Raw genomic sequence first — 23,649 nt, forward strand, 5'->3', positions numbered from 1 at the left:
CATGCTCTGAGAGTAAAAATTGCTGTCTTGTGAGAAATGAAGTAGGCAAAGGTCCTATGAAGCCTGAAGCTAACCAAAGGTAAAGAATTTCAGAGAAAGAAATGATAGATGCACAGTTCAGTCAGATTAATGCTGTACCAGGAAATGAACATAAGCCTGGTTCTTGTGAAAATTCTGAAAGGGTGCTCAGAAAGTCACTTAAATTCAGATTCTCATTTAGTCACTGACACAAATTCCTCTATGTGCTTGTTGTCAAGGCTCAAAGTGGAAATAGATGAGAGTTTTATTCTGAACAAGAACTAATCAACCAAGCAATGATTCTTTTGGTTTTTCATGCCTTAATGTCACCTCCGCACCCCCAAATGAAGGTAACATGCCAAAATTTTACAAGAATTTGAGAAAGTTAAGTATCTTGGTATTTGTGAAACAACGAGACCCTGAAAGAGTCAAAAAGGGATGAAATCACTCAATAGAGTAAATAAATATGCTGTGAAAGAATGTTTTTCTTGTTCTCTGCCCACAATTCCACCTTCCCCCACCCCAAGACAACATCTAGTCATTCCAGTGAAAACTCTCCATCCCATGCAAGGAATAAGGAAGAGGGAACCTGTGGGGAGAAAAACCAAAGTGCAAATAACGGCTTTATCAAAACATATAGGCACAAGTTTAAGTTTGTGGAGGCACCCCTCATTCAGTCATTACACAGTTTATGAGCCAATCAAGTTTGCAAAGCTCCTTTTACCCTCCTTTCACATAGTTTTCAGGACATACTCATATGTACCTAATTTTTTGATGCCCAAACTAAGGTGAGGAAGACTTCAGCAGCTGTAGCCACAGAACCCTTAAATTTTCTGCTTCAGTCTAAAACACACTTCCAAAACTGGACAAAACTGAACTTTAAATAGTTTTCCAAAGCACACTAAAGAGTTCATTTCTCAAAGGGCAGTTTATTGACAGGCTTGAGGAGCAGAGAGGGAAATCACTGAAATTTAACCCTGAACCCCACGTGAACCCAGGGACTGGGGCTGCGTATTTTCCACTGTCCTGCCATCTGCTGCTTCACTGCACATGGTAATCTTTGGCAACCCCACTGAGAGCTGCCGGGGCTATGGCTCTGTTCAGACAGGGTGTAGAAAGAAAAGACACTGAGAATGTCATGGCTGACTGACCAGACTACTGAGATCAGAGAGATTATGCCTCATTTGCTCACCAAGCCCTGCCAAAAGCAACACCATTTAACTGCAGGTACTCAAAACCCAACAGGCCTGTTTAAAGGAAAAGTAGGCTAAAAAAGAGGACCATTCATAACCTGCATTTGTTTGGGGCACTGTAGCTACGACCTTTTGGCAATTTCTCATGAGGTTTTTAAAAGAAAGTCTGCAGTGCCCAGCATTTCAGGTACAAGTGATATCTGGCAGAAAGTATCATACCCAATTTACAGGACACACCAACCTGGGAGATGACTCAAGGCAAGAGTAAACAAAAGGAACCTAATACCCCAGCAAACAGAGAAAAAAACATAGCTGTTATTTTAAAACAGCTACAGTCTGTTTATCTCTTGGCTGTGAAATGCTGCACAGTATGGGAGTGTAAGGGTTTGGTACTTATATGCATAACCTTCATATGTCATCTCATGACAGGGGACCTCCCTTGAGCCAAAGCCAAATCTACATTTGCTCCTCAGAGTACCCCCACTAGGCTCCAGATGCAGCAGGCAAGGAATCAGCTCTCAAACTGATTTCCTCTGACCATACTCTTCTGTATAAGGGCCCCCAACCCTTCCAGTGATTGAATATCAAAAGTGTACACACAGACTTACTGACTTGCAAAATAATGACTCTAAAAGGTAAGGAATATTTCAGAAGTATCTTAGAACTGCTAAGGTATATTTTTAAGGATGTTGGACCTGCAAGAAAATTACTATAGGATACAGAGTTACTGTAGGATTTTTGAGTCTTATCATGCTGACAACAAACACCTGTTATTAATGTAGCTCTCTCCCTCATCCTCCCCGCTTCTGCCAGAAAAACTAGAAATAAGGATGTAATTCTATATATGTGTCTATAACAACATCCTGCCCTATTTCTTCATTCAAATACCTGATCTTGGAAATGATAGTGTCTTCTCTTCTATCTGTTTAGGAAAGAAAAGCACTTTGATAAGACAAACTTCTCCAGGGGCTGCAGAGCTATGGTTGGCAGATATCAGGCTTGACACGTGTTCTCCTGATTGCAAAGGGACACTAGAAAATGGTCCTCTGATGTGGAATAGACAATCACTGTCACCCTTTCTTCTTCCCTGCTGCTCTACTGCCTCCACTCTGTCTGCCTCACAGGGAGATCAGGAAAGAGACAGAAAAAACCCATGTAAAGGAAGAGGAACAGGCATCTTTTCCCCAGTTCCAGCTGTGCTGAAGCCAACAGGCTCTGTTGTTTTGCTGATTCCAGGACACTCACATCTCATTTGATCCCTGCTTGACAGAAATGCACAGCAGAGGTGGGAATGGCTTGCAGACTTACAGAGGGAGCTTCTCAAACCCTTAGGCTCTTCCTTCCAAGACAGAAGGGCCCTTCTTTCTGAGAGCTGGAGTCAAAGAACCTTGTCACCAACCTCCGATTAGTAAGCAAGACAGGAGCAATATGGTAAAATGAGTAAGGCAAAAAGATCACACATGCTTTCCACTGTATTTTTCTTTTGATTTAAACACATATCTTGCAAAAGAGAGGGTTTGAAGTAGTAAGCTACCCACTAACACTCTCAGTTTTAACTTCTCTGCTGCTAAGCCCTGCTGAATCAGAGCTCCCACTCCCACTCTCCCTCTTGACTCATAACCTCAGTGACAGCCACGAAGCTGGGCAGGGACACTTTATAAAATGTACTAAATGAAGCAACTTTCAATAATAACAAGGACTGGCAGGTAGCCATGTTAGAGGAGGAAAGACCTAGTAGGAATGTCCTGCAGCACAAAAGTCTCTGTTGTTCTCATTACTGCAGAGGAAGAAAATCTCTTTAAATGCTTTTGATTCAAATGATCATTTGACAGAAACAACGGACGAGACAAATGGCTGTAAAACAAGGCAATTGGATTTCCTACTGCTACAATATCTTACTTGGCTCCCATGACACAATTTCTCTGTTATTCTGCCTTGCCGTGGTAAAGTAAACTTACAGGCTACCCAGAAAACAGATGAGTGTAATCAGTCCTTTATAAATTATATCCCTTCACTCAAAGAAAGCAAATAACTTTGCCTGCTCTATAATAACTGTTTCTAATACTTCATTTATTCTTTAAATTGTTTATAAAACACTTCAAGAGAGGTCAAGATGAGAGGGCAACAATAATTGGAGATTAAGGAGACTCTCTAAGTATTTTGCACCTGTGAGTAAACACTTTGGTAATTATTATGATGAGAGATAGATCTACTAAAAAACCCCCAACAGCTTATTTATGATTTTCTTGGACATGCATGTTATTTCATCTGAGAGGGAGCCCCATCTTTTCCAGGGCTATTTCAATTCAAATTTAAGCAGCTGCACATATGTCTTATGTCATGTGACTGGCAAGTCAACAACAATAGATTTAACCTCATCTCCTATGGAAGTAACCTAGAGAAATAATGAGCCAAGGGTAAGTGATATTCTCATGAAGTTTTTTCCAAGTCCCCTGAAAAAGCAGGGACTTTCCTCCCCAGACACACATATGTTAAAGCCCACAGAGTCAAGAGCAAGCAGAACTGAGCCTGAAGGACAGAGATGTGAATTAACATGCAGGACTGGTGTTCAGGTAGGGTTTCAGAAAGGACTTTCTAACAAAAAAAGGATATCATGTCCTTTTGCAGTTTCTGTGGCATGGTTCTGCCCGCTCTGGTTATTGTTCTTCCTATGTCCATGCACAGCACTGGCAGTGCTCATGGCAGCATTCTGGAAAAGGGACTGGAATAAACTCTGTAACACCATCTCTTGAGCTGCTGAACGTCACAACTGGGCAGATACCTAATGCAGCTGAACTCCAACATATCAATTAATACTAATCCACACTTTAAAAGTATATATGGATAAAATTATATTAAATCTTTAAACACTTAACCCATTGGTCTCTCCTAAAATAGATACAATTTAGCATGTCAGGAAAAAAAACCCTGCTTCTTAGTAATTTTTCTGTGCAGCCTAGAAGAGGTTGGTAAAGAAACCACTAGTGTCCTCTAATCTCTCTAAGCAACTTAAAAGAGAACCCAAAACAAGAAAAAGAAAACCCTCCTGAAAAAGAAAAACCAATAAAATTCTGAGTAATTATACAGAAATAATAAACTTAAGCATGAAAAAAACATTTTCTGAGGAATTTAAAAGTAGCCAGAGCTATAAACATACTGGCGTATGAACATAAAGTTAAATTTTTAAGTTATTCTTTAGAGTTTCATTGAAATTCAGTTAACAGTATTTGATTCAAGACAAAGTACTCTCTTTATCCATTTTATATGATAAGGTTATAAAAATGCAGATTCAAAATTCAGATTTTATATCATTCCCCTTTTTTCTTTTTAACCCGTTTCCTTGATCTCCTCAGAGTCACGTAGATCTAGACACAAATACAAGCCCCCTCCAAACTGCTTCAGCCTCATACCAAACCAATACAGATTATTTCCATATAAAATGGTAACTGAACCATAGCTGTTACCAAATTCTTTGTTTTTCCTAATGCAGAATCAAATCAAGAAGAAAATACCTGATCATTGGATCAGAATAATTAACAGAGAATTTTTGGAGGAAGTTCCCTAACCACCCAAATTTTCATTTAAAAATTTTTCAGCTTGAACTAATTCAGAATAACAAGGCAGATAAATAATTATTGATCTGGCAAAACTGAACAGACTCATCAGAGTCAGAGTCTAAGATAAATCAGATCCAAACAAAACAATTTTCATGCTGTTTTACTTGGGGTTTTTTTAAGCTGTTGGTATTTTTCAAGCACCACAAGTCCAGGAAACACAATTCTCTACAAGAAACACGATTTTTCTCTCATTTAAAAAATGAATTCTATTAATCTTAGCAGCGTCTCCCACAAGCTTTATTGTAGATTAAAATGGAAATGAGGCTAAGCTAACATTTCAAGATAGCTGCCATCTACATCAGTACATAGTTGGGAAGTTCTGCTTTAGAAGTAGAGAATTATAAGGCTCTCTTAAGACTAGTAATATTATGTTTATATCTTGAAAGCTCTTGGTGAGGCATCTTTAAAATATATAAGACTCCCAGGGCTTTGAAAAATCTGAATGGTCTTGTCACTAAACAACAGGTTTGAAAATCAGATAAAGGCAACAGAAATCTTATTAAAAAATAACTTACTTCATCATGTGGCTGCATAAGTATGTCTTTCCTGACAGGCTACAGGAAAATAGCATTTCTGTTAATCCTTGAGGATTTCTAAATTTTTTCGTTTTAGTAGTCTCAAGGAAAAGCATATTTTAAAAAGTGTTAAATCTCTCAGATTTTGTTTACTGAGTCCCAAGCCTTTTCTTTTAAATATTAAATGATCTGATTTTAACCAGTAGATACAACACTGAGTTTGATCGAACCCTCACATACATTATCAGTTTGGAAAATTTTGATTTGTTCTTTTACAGAAAATTTTACTGAACACACAAATTCTTTCACCAGACTTTCATGTACAGGCAGCCATTTTCAAGCATCATCCACACACTCACACACATACATAATTTTGGAAAAAAATGAATTAACATTCCCTGATGACTTTGTGGGTTTCTTCATGGGTGTTGATGCCTGGTTATCACTGTCTACAAATGTGATGGTAAACCAGATGATATCATCCCACCACCAAACCCTCAACGAACCTGTAGAACCAAAGTGACAGGAGACACTTACTTGCAAGTAGACCAGAGTTGTGCAATAACTGCAGCACACTAATGAAATCAAACCCAGAATTGCTTCATGCCATGATTTCAAAACAAAGAGCTTCTTTAAGTGCAATTTAAGATTATGATGCTTTTCTCAAGAAAAGCATCATCATGAGACATAGCCAAAATTTAATAATGACCTGTTATTCACTGGCTTACACTTTTCTGACACCATTTTGGCAATAGACATTGGATTCAGCAGCACAACAAAAACTGTTTCCAGTTCTTTAGTAACACCAGCACTTTCAGAACTAGGTAGCAAAGGTAGCATTTGCCTACTGCTTTTTCATGAAGTCAAGCTTTCAAGTTCCCAGCCTTAGTTACTGTTACACCAATCTTGCCCTGTTTTTCATAATTATTGCAAGATCTGCTGGCACCATGAAATGTCCTAAAAATAAAACAATTGTATATATGCTACACTCTTTTTTTAAACTTTTTTTTTGTGCAAATCTCAAACAGCACATATAGTTTTCAGCAAAATTCAGATGATTCAAGTCACTACCTGGTAGCTGCAGCACATCTGGACAGGTTATGGCTCAGGGCACAGAGCAGCTATTCAGAAAAGGAGAATCACACCCACTGTCTAGGCTTAGACCATACTAAAGTGAGAGACTTGTCCATAACACAAATGTTGGGATGCTTTACCCTCCTAGAGAATGAGCACAAGTCACACTACTAACACCAGTCCATCCCATTCCCACATTTTCCCTAAAGGGTCAGGACTTGAGAAGAGGAAGACACAGCCTGAAAAACACATGTGAAAATTAGCAACCACTGGCCTGATTTTCAATGGCAGATACATGCAATACTTACAAAAGACAAACAGCAGGGGAATAAAAAAGGAGTATTTGCACGATGCCTGTTATGGTCACAGGGTTGACTTTAAATTCAATGGCACTTCAGTATAAATGTTTAAAATGAAGTACAATACTAGTGCCATCTGAAACCAACAAAGTTTTTAATACTATGGATAATTTCCAATTTACAATGTTTTCAAGAATTGCATAAAGTTTGGGAAGTAAGAACTTTTCCTGACCTTGGGAAGTGCACAGTGAAGTGCACAGCTCCATTTATCTTGAAGCAGTGCAGTAATGGTAACAAAAGACCTTGGTGGTTATTTTTACAGTCTGCAGCAAATAGAAACTCAATGTGAGAGCATAGAGCATAGGACACAAGCATCCCTAATGGATGCACACATGCCTACCAATGACTCAGAATGTGGGCATGAGGTGGGGCTGAGAAGAGAAAAGTGTCAGCAAGAAAGCACAAACAAGATTTATAACTTAAAAAAAGCAACTGTTTCAAAATTTTTAAAAAGGAAATTGAAGGTAAAATATTTCTGAGTGTTACTGATGTTTTTCTCACGTCTTCTGGATTTGCCTTAAATCCAAAATGAGCTCTAGATTTTTGCAGATTCGCATTGCCTACACCTGGAATTACTATAGGATTTTGTAAAGTTTCAATCCACCTACTGATGATTATTGATGCAATGAATAAACACCTTAAATCTCTTTTAATGTAAGGATTATAATATAAATGAGGAGGAAAAAAAGGATGTAAACTGAAGGTCTGAGTTGCTTGAGTGGATAATTCTTTACTACCTAGAAGTCTATTCACAGAAAATGTAATGAAATCAAGGACTTGGCTTCAGAAATAAAAATCCATCAGTATTCCTGCAACATTTCTATAGCAGTGCTTCTCAAAATCTCATGTCCTAGGGCAAAAAATTCAGAGAAAGCAGAGAATACGTGATACTGTATTCTCTCTCTTGGCTTGGGTTTGCTTTCCTGTACCATAGAGCAAGCCTGAAGGATTTCATGGGAAACCTGCTAAGTCTCTGTCTTAATAGTTATCATTCTATAGGGGTGAGATACAATACAGATCAAAATATGCAGCTGATATTGCAACATCTAAATAGCATTGGGAATGTGGTTTTATTACAATGCTTTGGGCCATAGCTTTCATTTGCCAATCATTGCATAACAATTAAGTAGAACATAATTAAATTTTAAGAGTCTAAGAAAGGCAAATCCTTGAAAAGGAAATATTTTAACACGGTTGGCAAGGTGTGCAACCATCCACTGTGTGGGAAACACTTGTAGCTGACAGTACATACACTGCTATGAATCCTTGTAACAAAGGTTAAAATGTGTTCAAAAATACTTGCAATTAGATGAATAAAACTGGCAGAAATCAGCAGTCAGCCAGCTGTTGGGATTTTCAGCTATTTCAGTGACAACAGAATATGCTTATAAATGTAAAACTTCTGTGCATTCCCAGAAAGTACATAATGTATGTAATGGTCTGAAGTCAAACTACCTACACATGTAATGTTTGTCTGTGTGGTTGTGCTTCTTATTTTTAAATACATTTCTAGGAACTGTAAGTGAACCACTTAGTGAAATCAAGACAGAGAAAGAAAACTGTTCCTAAGTTCAGACCATGCTCTGACTAATCTTCTCTCAGATAAAGCAGCTTACCTTCCTACAATTACTATAAAATCCCATTGTATGGTGAATCTTTTCAGAGGTGACACTCAATGACACTCTATTTTTCACTTATTTGTTTTTAATGAACCCTGCTAACTTTGTAGAGGAATAACCAGTTGACATTTCCTTCTGTAGTGTTTTTTGAACCACTAATGGTGAAACTGTTTTACTGTTTCAGTCTCCTGTATTGGAAATGCCTCAGTGGGTTGATTTCAAATAACTTTCTGAAACAACATGCACTTTCAATAGATTTACTTTTATTTAATTTTTTTTTAAAAAATATGCATGACTAAGTAGAGGGAATTGTCAACCTTTTGGAGAGCTATTTTAAGGAAAACAGGTGCTGAGAAAGTGTTTCAGATACTAAGATGGGCCAGTCACACCATGCCAATAGGCTGTGAGTGATGACCCAAAATTTGAAGGTTGTGGATTGAAGCCTACAGAGTCACATACTTAACATCTTTGCAGGGCTACCCAGGACTCTGAAAATTAACTGTAAGCAATTTCTATTGGTTTTCACTTCACAGTCTCAGGGGAACACTGATGGTGGATTACACAGCAGGAAGAAGACAAAGCAGTACACTAATATATCACATGAAAAATTTATATATTTGACAGAATTTCAATAATAGTAAGACACAGGTCTTCAGAAACTTAAGCTATCATTAATATGGCAATAATGACCAAAATATTAAACATTCACTACTTACAAAATATCAGCAATGTAAGATAGATTCATTTATGCAATATCTCTTGCATATAATGATGGGACCTTTGCTCTTTGTGTGATTTTTTTCTTTTCCTTTCTTGCCTCTGTTTCAGAATACAATGATATTTAATGAAATGCAACAGAACAAAATAATCATGTAGATGCAACTGCAAGCAAAAACAGCTCAAGGAATTTCTTGTAAAAAGCAAGAAATACAGAAGAGGTTGGCTGTGGCTGAGTCCCCACATCTGGGAAAACTGTATCTTGCAGTATAGTCTCTTGTCCTAGCCTCTGGGTACCACTGAATTGTGACTTAACCACGCATTGAAAGGAGGTGTTGTTCCCGAGATAAAGTGGTTTCCTTCAGAGAGGATCTCACAAGAAGCAGCTTGGATTGCATTCCCACAGAGCCCTGGAATGGACAGGCAGTGGACTGGGGTTGCATCATTTGGGCATGGTCTCCTACCCATCAGCTTCTGAGATCTGAGATGACCACACTGTATCTGTTCTGTCTCCTATACTCTCTCCTCTTGTTCCAGCAATGGGGTAAGTTGGCTAAATGGAATTCTGGCTGAAACCAGTTCTGTTCTTCTAACTTTCTGCAAATTCCACATTCACTTTAAGCTAGTTTATAAAATGCAAGGTGTAAATCTCACAGTTCTTGCTTGTATTTCACTTCATGCTCTCATTTATACAAACACAAGAACAGCACAATGATCACATTTTCCATTGTGCTTTGCCTGGGGAAAAAGAAAAGTAACAAAGGGGAAAAAATTGAGGAGTAGGCATATAAAACATTATTTCTCAAAATCCTGCTACAAGTTTGTGTATTAATGAAGGCATAAGAACACTACAGGTGAGATATATAGTCTGCCATTCCATTTCCCATTTCAGACTTTCATAAATTTCATAGCACTTTATTTCAAAGCTTTTGGTTGATATTTAATTAGAGAAAAAAAAAGTCTGCAAGTTTTAGTTTGAGAAAGTAACACTGATATATGTTAATATATCTTGAGAAATATTAAGAATTACTTGGTAAAGCTTTCTAAATTTAACAGCTTTGAAATTCTGTAAATTGTGGAGATACTCTGCCTTTTTTTTTTAGATTAAAAAAAAAAGTTTAAATCAATCATGGAAGATAGCAAAACGTGTAATCTACCTTTTTCTCAACACAGTATAAGCCACAAGGGAGCATATGATTTAATGATGAAAAGATGCTTCTGATAAGATAATAATTTGCTCAAGGAGAGATCTGAGTTGTGAATGCAGCTGTTCCAAAAAATCTAAACCCACAGGCAAGAAATTACTTATTTTTTGTACAAGCTATATCCATAACTACTTAGATAAACTGGTGGCAAACCCCAGAAAAGTACATCAGATAGAGAAGTGAATAATCAGGGCTACTTCGAGATTGAAAAGGAAAAAAAATAAGAGGTGGTAAAGATTACCATGAACTATTGTTTCAAAGACTGAATCAAATGGATTTCAGTAGTCAGACTGTTCCACTCAGTATCTTACTTCATCAATTAGTCACTTTAGAAAAATATCTTTTTATATCCTGATTCAGTTCATGTACATGATTATTTCATTCCCATGTGTGCTAAGTTGCATGGCACTTGGATTACCTGGATGCCCAAAACTAAGGGCATGCAGAAATGGTCTCACCCTCCAGTTCTTATTTCAGATGTCTGGTGCTGCTTTTAAAACACAGTTTAATGAAGGGGAAATCCACTCATATTTTGGTGTGTTGCACTACTTTCATATCTTAGTGTTGGCTAGCACTAGGAAAGTGGCACTAGAAACATAAGGTTAATATGCCTTGTTAGCACCATAAGAACCAGACAAAAAATCTCCACATATTTTCATATGTTCTGATCTGTATTAATTGGCTAGTAGCATGTTCAACATCATCATAATTAACTGAATTTACTTATCTTGTAACATCAGATCTTTTTCAAGGGGAAAACACATGTACTTAAGTAAAACAAAGGAAAGGCATTACCTGACAATTTTCTGATATTACAGTCAATATTGCTGCAAATGCATTTGTGCAAGTAGACTGTAATGCCCACATTTATCCCCAGTGATGTCTGGCTGCATGTGTAGATAAGGCAACACCTGCATGGATCACTTAGCAGGATCAGTCTCACAGCAGGGAGAAAAAGGCAGTAAGAATGCATGTCTCCAGGACACTGCATGCTTTCTCTGTTGAAACACGCAAACTAAAAAGCATGAAATGATCTTGGCTGCTCTATAGCACACAAATGTCTGAGTAAGTCCTTTTACATTGGCCATGGTACCTTGCCATCAAGTTTTCAATGTGCAAGGCAGATGATCCTGATGACACCAGCCAGCCTGTATGCTTCCCATGCAGCAAGGAGCAGGAAAGTCACAAGCAACACTCTGCTGACTTTTTCTATTGAGATATTCTCATGGGTTTAGAAATTTTGCATTAAATGGATGTAGCTTTGCACTAAAATTTTACACACTTATGTCTTTCACAGGCTTCAACTTACCAAAAAAGCACCAGAAAAGCCCTTAGTATTTCCAGTGGTACTAGGCTGACCAAGCTTCTCTTGCACTGAAAGTGTTTTAAGAGATTAGTCTCCTACCACAGACATGAGAAAAGGAAATCTGGCAGATGTTGACTACATCTCTATACACTAGATGCAGAAGAGCAGCTGCTACAGTAGGAATTGCACAGTTTTCTTGTGAAAGTCAGTAGCAGATGTCACCATCTGCTTCTGCCTTCTCTATGAAATAGAAGCAAAAAGGAGATTAAAAGCTGATTACAAAAAAAAAAAAAAAAGGTAACAACAAAAACCATAACATCAAAAGGCACATGGGCATATTTACAGTGAGTAGGGTAAACTCTTATCCCCCCTTCTCTTCTCTCTGGCAAACCTGAGACCCAGATGCACAATAAAAGCAAAGAACGCTCCCCATTCTATTTAAGAAATTATTTCTTTTCATTTTAATCTTATTACATGTACTTTGACAGCATTCAGCCTGCAATCTAATACCTAGCCATTTCCACCCTGGCTGAAAGAGATCACAGAAATGAGCAGTTGTATCCTTTCCCTCTGGCTATACAGCAATGGTCTGATGACAACTGCTTTACCAGAGCTCGTATCAGACACACAAAAATTCCCTACTGAATGATCTACGCAATGATGTCATGTGTGGAGGCAAAGTATTACTTAGGGGGGAAAAAACCCAACAAAAACCAAACAAAACTTTTGTTGCATTGTGTCGGGAAACATGCTGTACATGTTTGTACATCTTGGCAGATTAAGATCAGATGAGGCAAGCAATGAAGTGGTTAACCAAATCAGAAAGTTATCTCAGACATCCAAAGGTACATCTTGTAAACCTGAGACAATTTCTTACACAGAACTGGAAAGAGACAACAGTAAGGGCTTGTCTGGGACGAAACAAATGACACTGACAACAAGCAGTTTGCTTTCCCACTCAGAAAAGGAGGTATTAGTGAGATCCAGAGCCCAACAAAAGAACAAGAAGTTTTCCAATGAGGTAAAAAAAGGTTTGGATCAAGCCCCAGCTTTCCTGAAAACTAGACTTGCTATTGGCCTCACTCTTCCACTGTCAAAACCGTCAGCTCACGGAACAGAAATATCTTTCCAATATTGCTATAGGGCAAACATTTCCACGCTGGTAATACTGGGGGACATGTTCAGCTACCACCACCAACTTGATAGCCTTCACCTCCCCCACTGGGCATCCCATCACGTTGTTCTGAGGGGGGGGGGGGGGGGGGGGGGGGGGGGGGGGGGGTAAAAAACCAAACATTACCCTGGAGAAGTTTTTTAGGTTTTCTTTTGTTCATTTTTGAATACAGAGACTGCCTGTAGCTACTGTAGAACATATTGCTTTTCAGCTTGTGTCATACTTAGAAAATAAAAAAGCTTCAAAAGTGGAAGATCCCATTCACCTTGGCATGACCATAAATCACGAAACTCTTGAACTATACCTGGATAAAATGGATGAAAGTAACTGAAGAAATTAGCTTTAGCAAAGTAGACTGCTAATACAGGTCTTTTCCCCAAAGGAAGCAAGTCATGCTTATCTTACATTACCAGACTATTACTGGAAGTACTATGCCAGACCCTCAGCTGGCATAAATCAACACGACCCTACTCACTTCAGTGCAGCTGTGTTGATTTATGGGAGCTGAAAAGTATGAACTGGTCAAAAAGTGACTATTTCAGCTTACAAAACTGTAAAGGTGACTAAGTGAAATGAGAAGCAGTATGTTTAATATAAAGAAAATAATAGAAAGTACTACAGAGAGGCTCAAAGTAGTTGTGTATTTTATTAAGATTAGTCTAACACAGCCACTAATTTTACTTCATATGAAATTTTAGATAATATTTTCTGCTATTACATACACATGTATCTCTTGAGTATAGACCCAAGTATTTGTGCAATTTAATAATGCTGTACTATTCCAAAATTAAGATATAAGGCTCAGTGCATTCAGCCAATCTCAAATTTATCACTGGTGTTTTTGTAAAGTCACTCTGATTGTCAGAACATGAAACATCATACTTAAAAGGAAGCCCCCACAGCGAACTTAAGTGCTCAGCTTTACACTGTGGCCTCACATCTTAGAACTACTCCTGTTACTGTCTTTCTCTGAGAGAGCAAGATAAAAGTAGAAAACCAAATGTTCCCAAATCCAACACTTCTCTCAAGCCTTTGTAATTTTGAGAAATATGAAACCTTTCATATTAGACTTAAGCACTCTTTACCCTTATGAACTCTGTGCAGACTTCCCTATTATTTTACAGGCTACATGAGATTAACTACTGGTGCTCCTTTCTGAGTTGAGGCTGGAAAGGCTCAGAGGAAGAATTGGCATTCTGAAAGAAGAGGTGTAGACTCCTGAACTCCTTTTATAGAGAAGCAGCTCTTGAGATTAGGCAGTTCTCATTTTCACTAGGCTTGTGCACTGCCCCAGCACTACAGTATCAGAACATTATATGAAGAGGGATTGTGGCAGATGCACTTGGCCCCCTTATCCAAACTAGCAGTACTTTGGTACAGGCCCCAAAGGACATAAACACCTGAGCTGTAGCTGGGTGAAGAACTCCTCCAGGAAATCCACCCTCGGACTAACGGAGGGTGCATTGATGCTTGGAACACATGAATAGTGGGTGGTTTTTCCAAGACTCAGTAAGTGAAGAACAAAGACAGTTGAGGGTCCAAAGGGTCTCCTACATACCTTCCCCATCATGTGTAATTCAACTACAAGCCAACCACTTTATCCCATAAATGTGACAGTCTAATTGAGCCTTCGAGCTCTCTCTGCAAGGCAGCATGGCTGTGTGGCAGTGATCCCCCCTTGAGTTAGGGCACCTCTCAAAGTTGCTCCTTGAGCCAGAGAGACTTTTCTACTAAAAACATTGGCTAAATCCAGTTTCAGTTCTATTTAAATTACAGGTTCACTGCTTTCCAATGCCTTTCCCCTTGATCTGGGACTCATCTCAAGGTTTGAGATTCTTTGCCTGAGACTGAGGTATCACAGTGGAGAGACCCCTTATTCACAACAGATGTTCAGTAAGTTGCTGATAGCATGCTAAATTAATACTAATGAATAAAAAAATTAATTTTTTTAAAAAATTATAAATAATTTTATAGATTATTATTTATAGATAGACATAAATAATTTTAAAGATCTGAAACTAAAGACTGAACCATCTGCATCTAAACTACATCAGGAGTTTATCAACTTGACTCAATGGGTCTCCCTTGCACTTCAGCACTTTTAGTCTCTGTGCAAATCATTCCAAATTGATTCTAACTCAGTATTCATTTGTATGTTTCATCCATGTAGTAAGTAATAGAGCAAACCTGTCTATCAAACTTTGTTAAGTCACGTTTTTATAAATTCATATTAAACCTATTTTTGCTAAAACCTTTGTGTGTGTTTTTTTGAGCAACCCCAAACACTTATTTACAATACAGTTCATGAAGTAAACTCTTTACAATTGTTTGTTCAATTCAACGTCAGTGACCAGCTTGGCAGACAACTGCAATTCACCATCTTTCAACATGAGTACTCCTACTTCGAATACTTCTATATTTGACCACAGCCCACAGTGCAGGCTCCAAGGTATGAAAAACGCATTCTGTTCATCCTTACCATTGCCTTCCAGTGTAGGATATTTCACAGATCCCTGGCTGTAAGGAATGTCAGAGTTTGTCTCTTTACAGTTTTTTCCCATAAATACATTTTGTGTAAGAAACTTACAGAAATTTTCAAAAGTATGATTTAAAATTCAGGTATGCACTTTCTGCCAGAAGTGATCAGTTCTGCACCTCAGCAAGTGGCACTGCTGCAACCTTCTGCTCTGCTTTGATTCCTGGGCATTAGATTTTGTGTGGACAAGATGCAGATAATACCACCACCAATGGGATGTTGTATTTGATGCATTCAGTGTAACCCTAAACTAACTGAAATAGTGGTATATAGTATTGGAAGAAAATATGTATTGCTTTATTTAGGTATTCCCAATCTTTAAAATCAGTATTAAAAAAGGCTAAACCATAAAGCATCCTAAAATTCTATGGATATTACCAGTTTTGCATAGGAGTTAGAAATTCCAGTTAAGTCCTCTTTTCCTCCTGAAGTGCCTTTGCAATCTTCAAAAATATTAAGAAAGTGATGAATGGCTACCAAGTAGCAATCTCAAAACTACTGTTATATCATGTTCTTATCTGTATAGTATAGTTTCCAAACCTTTTCCCGCAAAAACACTATTCAAATAACACTGGTTTGTGGTTACAGTTGCTTTCATGGCAGGTACTCCTGCTAAGGCAAAAAGAGTTAACTGAAACCATTTCTAGGACAAGATTCCTGTTCATGGCATAAAGGATCCAAAACTTCACCCAGCAAACACACACAGAATGAAAAGTACAGTCTGAGACTTCAAAGCACAGACTTGAGTGCTCCATGAGGACATTAAATATGTTGAAAAGAGACCTCAGATTGGAAACCCTATTGCAGTAGTGTTAAAGCAGGAACAAACACCAGAGGAATCAAAATAGCAATGAGTACCTGAAGTTTTCCTCCTTCAAAATGGCACAAGTCCATACCAGAGCATCAGAAACAGAATGTGTTCATAAAATTTTCATCTCATCTTGTAGCTCCTTAGAGTTATTAGAAATCATGCCAAGCTAATGTTTTTATTGCACATTCCCACATTTTTTACAATAGTCAGAATGTTTTGACTGCATAGTGAAAACTCAGAGCAATTTGAGCGTTAGTTCACAGCACACTATGAATACACCTCAGTAAACTCTTTAATAGAAAGCAAAGTATTACGGCTACTAAATTAAATAATCTAGTGAATATGATTCCCCTTTAATTTTGAACTTGTGCTTTATTTGCTCCAGTAAAGTGACACACCAGCTTCTACCACCAATTACTCTAAATGCTGCCTACCCACTGTATGATGAGGTTTCACAGCTGTGACTCCCAAAGACTGAAATGAATATTTAAATCCTATTGACATGGACTCCTTTTTTCTACTCTTTTTTTTTTTTTTTTTTCTTTTAAGCAGAGTTGAAATTATGGTCTGTTTTATATAAGTACCATATAAGTATGATTAAAAATCTTCCATTTTGTGCCAGGCTATAATTTATATAATAGCATTCCTGTAAAACTTGAATTTATTTTTCATTTAGAAATAGACCACAATAAAAGGCTTCTGCACTGAGAATCCAGTTTTCTGTGTTAATTTAAAGTTTAATTTTAGAGTGTTTTCAACAGTCACAATACTTAAAGGGCAGAGGAAAACTGTCATTGTAAAAGAGACCTCCAATCAACCATGGAGTCCTACTCAAACTAAATACCAGCATTAATTGTTCATAAAGCACTGCAAGCGGAAAAGGGATGATTAGGTGGAATTTAAGCTGCATTGTTATTAAGGATTAAACTGAAAGGCATTTTAAAGCCATGTGTTAAAAGCCATCTTGTAAAACAGTATGAGCCATAATTCAAAATTTTTTCAAAATATACCAGGCTGTACTAATTACTCTTATGAACTTAGAGCATCTATTATTTCTGCCTCTTAATTTGAAATTTACACACAAATTAAAATCTTGAGTATGTCACACCTGAAACTGCATCTGTTATGTAGTTGCCCAAAAAACTGTTTAGAAAACCTGCCTTTTTTAATGTATCATATTAACATTTTTGCCTTTACTTATTATCAACAGGGACACAAAATTAGATACCCAAACTTCCCTTCGGTGTTCGTGAGCTACAAAATGGAATACGATGCTTGAAGGGAAAAGCTGCTGTTCTTGAGCTCTGAGGCCCTGAGACTGCCAGGAGGGCTGCACCAAATGCCCTGGGTAGCCTGCAAGTCGTGACACCTTCCCTACAGAATTTTGGCAAGTTTAAATGAAACCTGTGGATGCATTGTTCCATTTTTCCGATCAGATATACACAAGGTTGGAAACAGTTTCACACGGCTTTTCTAACCTCTTCTGGGGCTCTCATGATTGAAGAGGATGCCATTCACAGCAAAGAGATTGTAGGCTTCTCTGAAGTTCACCACAATCCAGTAGGCATACAGTTTTGCTGCCCCTGTAAAAATAATTTTGAAGTATTATTGTATAGAAGCTTGGCTATGCACAGCTCAGACACACACACAAGTCTCTGTCACATGCAGGGTGAAGTCCACATTTCAACAGCAATGTGCTTTAGCATTTGATTAGTTCCCTATATGTGTAAAATTTTATATTAAAAAAAAATCAGCCCAATAAACAGTACCTGAATGGGAAAATACTCATATTCTAAGCAGCCTCTGAACTGGCCAGGAAATATCAGGGCACTTTCTTATTTGTTTTCTTATACACACTCAGACACAGCATTTTCTCTTTTACAATATAATTAACATGGTCAGAGCGTGTGAAATATGCCACTGTAGTGACCTCTGTTAATTAAAAAAAAACCCAAAACAAAACCAAAATTACTTTGGAGGAATAAAAGTGAAAATCTGGTGCCTTAACACTCAAATTGATTTGAAACTTTATCACCGAAATCCTCCATGATCATTGCTTTAATAAGTGTTTCAAATTTCATACGAGTTCATGAGGGAAGATGTGAGCTCTTGGGAGTCTTTCACTCAGGCAAAAAACAAAGGAATGAAACTTTATCACTTCAGTGGTACCTCACAACCCTTTGTGAAGGAGGAGTCACCCTACCCCCCCCTCCCCACCCCATCTTCAAGAGCTCTTCACCTCTGAGCTGAATGAACAAGGCCTTGTGAAGTGAGATGCTAATTTCCAACCCCCAGGCAATGGCAGCAAATACTTTTTATATAGTAATTCATAAAGGTATGCCTCTCAACATGTCTAGTCACTTTAGCTCTATCATCATTCTAATCTCACATCCAAATGACTTCAGCCCTGAGACATGAGCAGGGAGGACAGACAGGCAGAGACACTACACACACACACACCGTCAGCGCTCCTCACCGTAAGGCGATCTTGGGTAAAAAGGGGTGGTCTCCTTTTGTGGGATTTCTTGCACTTTTCCAAAAAGTTCACTGGTGGAGGCTTGGTAAAACTTCACAGAGTTGATAAGGCCACAGGTCTTAATAGCATCTAGGAGCCGTAAAGTGCCAACCCCATCAACGTCAGCAGTATATTCAGCGAGGTCGAAAGAAATCTTGGGGAGAGAAAGAAATAAAAACCCACCGATTTTACTAGGGCAACAGAACATGCCAAATCATGTACAACCGACCAAAACAATATATCACTTGCCACAGACCATCTAGACATTTCTGTACAGAGTAGATACTCAGTTTACAAAAGTACCCTCAAAGGATTTCTAAGAATAAATAAGTAGTTCCATAAATAGCCAAACCAAATGACTGGTGTTCCCTGGGATTATTTTCCCACGTGAAGTAAGGGGTAAGCCTCCCCATGGTGGGAACATTATCAGGCACTCTCTTATCTCCACAGCTGCCAGTTTCCACAATAGTCACTTGAGCTCAATATCTTTGTCACACTTGAATTTGGTTATAATTGCCCAAAATACATTGTTAAAAAGTAATAGGACAGAGAGCATGACAGCACCAACATGTATAAACACCCCCCCACCCCCCAAACTTTAAACAAGATCCAAGGTTTTGCAATTTAAACAGACATCAAAGTTCAGAGAAGAGTAGAAATACCTGCTATCAAATGAGACTCCTAATACTACCTGACCAAGTTGTACCAGAGCTGTGGCTTTTGCACAGAGCTTAGAGAGATCATAAAATGTGACTGCAAATGGTTGGAGGTATGCAAAAATACCCTGACATCTCCAGCTGACATATTCTTCAAAGTATGATAATAAAGTCATGCCCACTTTTTCTCTCTCCACTCCAGTATTTATAGTTGCCTTTACCATGAGTTTTTCTTGTGGCCTATGCCACAATCAGTGCTCAAGTCCAAGCTTTCAGACTGTTTACATTAATTATTTTCTTTGCAGTTACAGAAAAAGGAAAAAAAAAAACACTTGGAAAAAGTAAGCCGAAGGTAAGAGGGGTGTTGTGACCACCCCAGTCTGAAGACAGGAGAAAACATGCTCAGAAGGGAGCTCACTTTTTTTTTTTTTTTTTTGGAGGTACAGGATGTTTATCTGGAGGTTCCAACAAAGTTCCTGGACTCAAGAATTTTTTCCCACCAGTGCCTATCCCAGCAGCACATTCCTCCTTCCTTCTACATCCTCTCCCGTACTCAGGGATTTTGCTTATGCCAGTTTTTGAAAAAAAGTTCCCTGCTTATACTGCCAATGTTATAAAAAGTAAAGGTGAATGGGCTTTTAGGGCAGTCTCCTTCATGGCCCCGACCCAAAGAATTATTCTACCTATGTCCCCTCTAGCTGATTCAGACTGATATCCCTCTATTCATTCCTCCTGTTTAGCCACTTCCCCTATTCAGTAACCACTGGAGGTTTAAGGCTTACTTACACCGCAGATGGGGAAAAAAAATGATTAATTTGCATTTTCACTTATGGTTAATTTAATACAGTCATGAAATTATCTAAATTGTGTTACTGTGCTTCAAAATAAAAAGGTTCACACACAGTTTTGAGCTGAAATAGGTAAAGATATGAACAAAACCAAACCTTCATTTTCCTTTCTTTTAACCAGAGAAAAAAATCACAAAAGGCAACCTGATACTTTGTCTTATTAACCTGGTATGACCCAGCTGAAACTGAGCACTGATCTACCAAGAAGGGCTGTGCATTTTTTGTTTTAATCCATTTGGCGCAAAGATGACAGCCACTTAAGTCTCTCAACTTCAGTGTCAGAGTAACTCTTAGGAAACCATCTTAATGAGTAGATGGTAGAGTCAATAATGTACTAACCAACATAAATTGGTGTATTAATCACATGTCCCAGCTCTCCAATGAAAGCAAAACACATAATAACTATAGCAGAATCAGGAATTTACCTATATTAAGGCATTGTTTCCAACTAATAACCTGCTAAAAACATCACCCTGAAATGCAAATCATTGCTTCTTTGCATCATATTCTGCAAAGCAAATGGCACATGTAACTGAGATCTAGGAGATCCCAGATTATAAACCTCTTAACCAAAGGGAGCAATGAGGCCACAGCAGCAGCAGCCCTGGGAAAGGCTCTCTCTGGCTGGTGTAGAGACCAGTTTCACAAGAGATGGTTTTCCCTATTGCCTGATGAATGACCTCAGTCTTCACCTTCAGAAAACACTCCCTGGGGTGTGAGGTAATTGTGCACCCACGCTGACTGGGTCTGAGTGTCCCCAAGCAGAAACCACCAGTTCTGTGTCTGTTTTGTAATGCAGACTGCTGTTCACCAGGGTCAGGACTCAGACCACTAAATACATTTCATTTTTGAGTGCAGGTTAGACAAAAATGGTATTCAGGAAAATTTTAAAAATGGTTTTATCCACTAAAACATCCAACGCCAAGAACTCTGGACTGTTAAGAGACCCTGTGGAAGGCAGGAGCAGCTATATTGCAAATAGAGATACAAGCCACCCAAATTTTACTTTGATTCTAATTCAAAGTTAAAAATGTAAAAGGGTTTAAAAATACTAAATCAATTATGTATTAATTGATTTAGGGTACAGCAAGAATAGAATATAATTACAACATAATTCTTATGTTGTAATTATATTCTTCTTATTATAACTCTTCTTATACACTGTATTTTGTTCAAGATTAGCAGAAATACCCAAAAAAAGGAGAAAAGAAAAAAAAAAAACATAGCCAACAAAAAAACCCCAAACAAGGGCTTAATTAAGAGGGATGTGCAAGAGAAAACAAAATGCATGCATAGCACACAAAAAAGAACTGAGTTATAGAAACCAAATATAGAACCAGATTCCATAGATGTTACTCTTAAAAATAACCTTCACTGATCTCTGTGGGACTACCTGAAAGAGTAAAAACTTCATGGATATTACTGTAAAGGTAGGTGTATAAAGGCTAAAACCAAGTCATACTTTTTGAAAGATTAAATATTTATCCAGTGGGAAAAAAGAGCTGAGCTAATACCTACAGATGAGAGTTTTCAAGCTGCCTAACTTAGGACAACTTTCTTAAGTGTCTGAATTAGGAAGATTGTCTTCCTCTATACCAATAAAGATAGCAGTGAGTCAGAGCAGAAAACATAAGAGAGATGCTCTTGATCATGCTTTGGAGAACGTATTTACACACACTGATTTTTTAATTGAGCTACATAAGACAGATGCTCCATTCTTTCCCCAAAAATCCAAAGCTATCTCTTACTCTCAACAAGAGAGTAAGACCTGCAACAACAACTTGTTTTGAAGGAAGCATGGAGTATTTGTAATGACTGGACTAAGGAAAAGAAGATTCTTTACCTGGCAGAAACTTTAAATCTGAAAGTTTTCTCAACAGGTATTGAAGTAATGGATCCAATACTTTGGCCTTTTTGGATAGGTTTTGTGCCAAAGGGAAATCATGGCATACCAACCAAGAAATTGTTTTGAAACACGAGTCTGAGTGACCTTGGCACTTTGTACTTCCCAAGTACCAAGGGGACAACCATGCTTTTGCAGCTATCATTGTTGATCTCTGGAGGTACCATAAAAGTATATTTTTCAGATATATCTAGTTATTCTATTCAGTGGATAGTGATAAGTGTGCCATTACAAGAGGATAAAGAAAAATAAGGAGACACTTGACAAAAGTACTTCAAGTTCCAGGTTTTCAGGTTCTGAACACCCTGCAGAATTTTCTCAAAGAATACTAAAAAGCAAATGGACTCCTTATGTACATGGGAATTCTACATACTGAGTATCTTCTTTGCTGGATTCATCCCTAATAATACATTTCAAACACAGACAAGAAAAAATTTCCACAGCAAGTCTTACCATAGGATGATAAAATTTTCACAAAAAAAGCATGGTTTCATAAGTTATAACACTTCTGCAAGCACGGGACACAATATGAATACACTGTACCACATTATGTCTCTTCCTTCATGTGGCTACAATCAGAATGAGTTTTGTGAACTGGTTTCTACCTTTTGAATTTGAACTCTTGTGTTCCCCTCTCCCATTTATTTCTTTTTATAACCAACATATTCAATCTCTACAAGAGATATTAATTTAATAGAGCAATACTTTAAATAAAATGTTTCCCAAATGATCATTCAAAACCAAGCTTAGCAAGATCTTCAACAAGATTTAAAAGTTTACTGAAAAGTATCTAAATGAAAACATATAGGTCTTACCCTCCACAAGAACCACATTCCTATCATGTCTATAAGCACTATATACAAGACTGTATTGCTTTGACCGATGTGTTGCTGTCAGCAATGGTGATACTCTGAAAGTTATCAATTTAGTGCACACATAATTTTGACTTTGTGAGACTTTTCATCTCTGCTTTGTCATTTGGAAGAATCCAACAGACAAGCTGTGATCATATTAATTATTAGTTTTCTATTTAAAAAAAAGCATATGCTAGCAGAATGTGCTTCAATGCTCTATGGAAGGAATATAAATAATTAGTTGAAATTTCATCTCTTCCTTACAGTCTTCTCAGTTGCAGAAGATGGGATTTCTGGAAGGTTGGTATAATAAGAGGGAAGCTTACGTGAAGCCCCAGGAGGAAACAAGATAGTATAAATGTAAATTATTATTCTTTCACTGTAAAAGGAGAGGTGGCTAACCTAACTATTACATCAATTTAAGTACCACTGGTCTTTTGAAAAAGCCTATGGTTGATTCTTTAGGTTTATCAAAGGAGAAGATATGTGTATCAGGTCATTAAAAATGGATTACGCCAGAAAAGCAAATCACAAAGCAGAAAAACTGCTCAGAAATGTTTCAACTCTCACAAATTTCACAGTGGTTACTTTTTTGCATTCTTTAAAAGCAATTCTGTTTGTTTTGAATATTCAGTGTGCCTTCCACTGCCAATAAAAACCACTAGGATTACTTACGTCATCTCAGTAAACAAGCTGCTCAATCCCTACGAACAGGCATGTAAAGCATAA

At 37.7% G+C, this 23,649-nt stretch overlaps 1 protein-coding gene across 1 annotated transcript in view; it reads right to left on the minus strand.

The window, feature by feature from the left end:
• The window catches only part of GMDS (GDP-mannose 4,6-dehydratase), a 409,472-nt gene that overhangs the window by 236,189 nt on the left and 149,634 nt on the right, over positions 1-23,649 (minus strand). Inside the window, exons 5-6 of the mRNA XM_054632699.2 lie at positions 18,621-18,813; positions 17,623-17,727 (exon numbers count right to left, since the gene is read on the minus strand). Coding sequence (XP_054488674.2) covers positions 17,623-17,727; positions 18,621-18,813 — 298 coding nt within the window. The remainder of the gene's footprint in view (positions 1-17,622; positions 17,728-18,620; positions 18,814-23,649) is intronic.

Source organism: Agelaius phoeniceus, chromosome 1 (assembly GCF_051311805.1).
Source record: "Agelaius phoeniceus isolate bAgePho1 chromosome 1, bAgePho1.hap1, whole genome shotgun sequence".
Taxonomy (NCBI): domain Eukaryota; kingdom Metazoa; phylum Chordata; class Aves; order Passeriformes; family Icteridae; genus Agelaius; species Agelaius phoeniceus.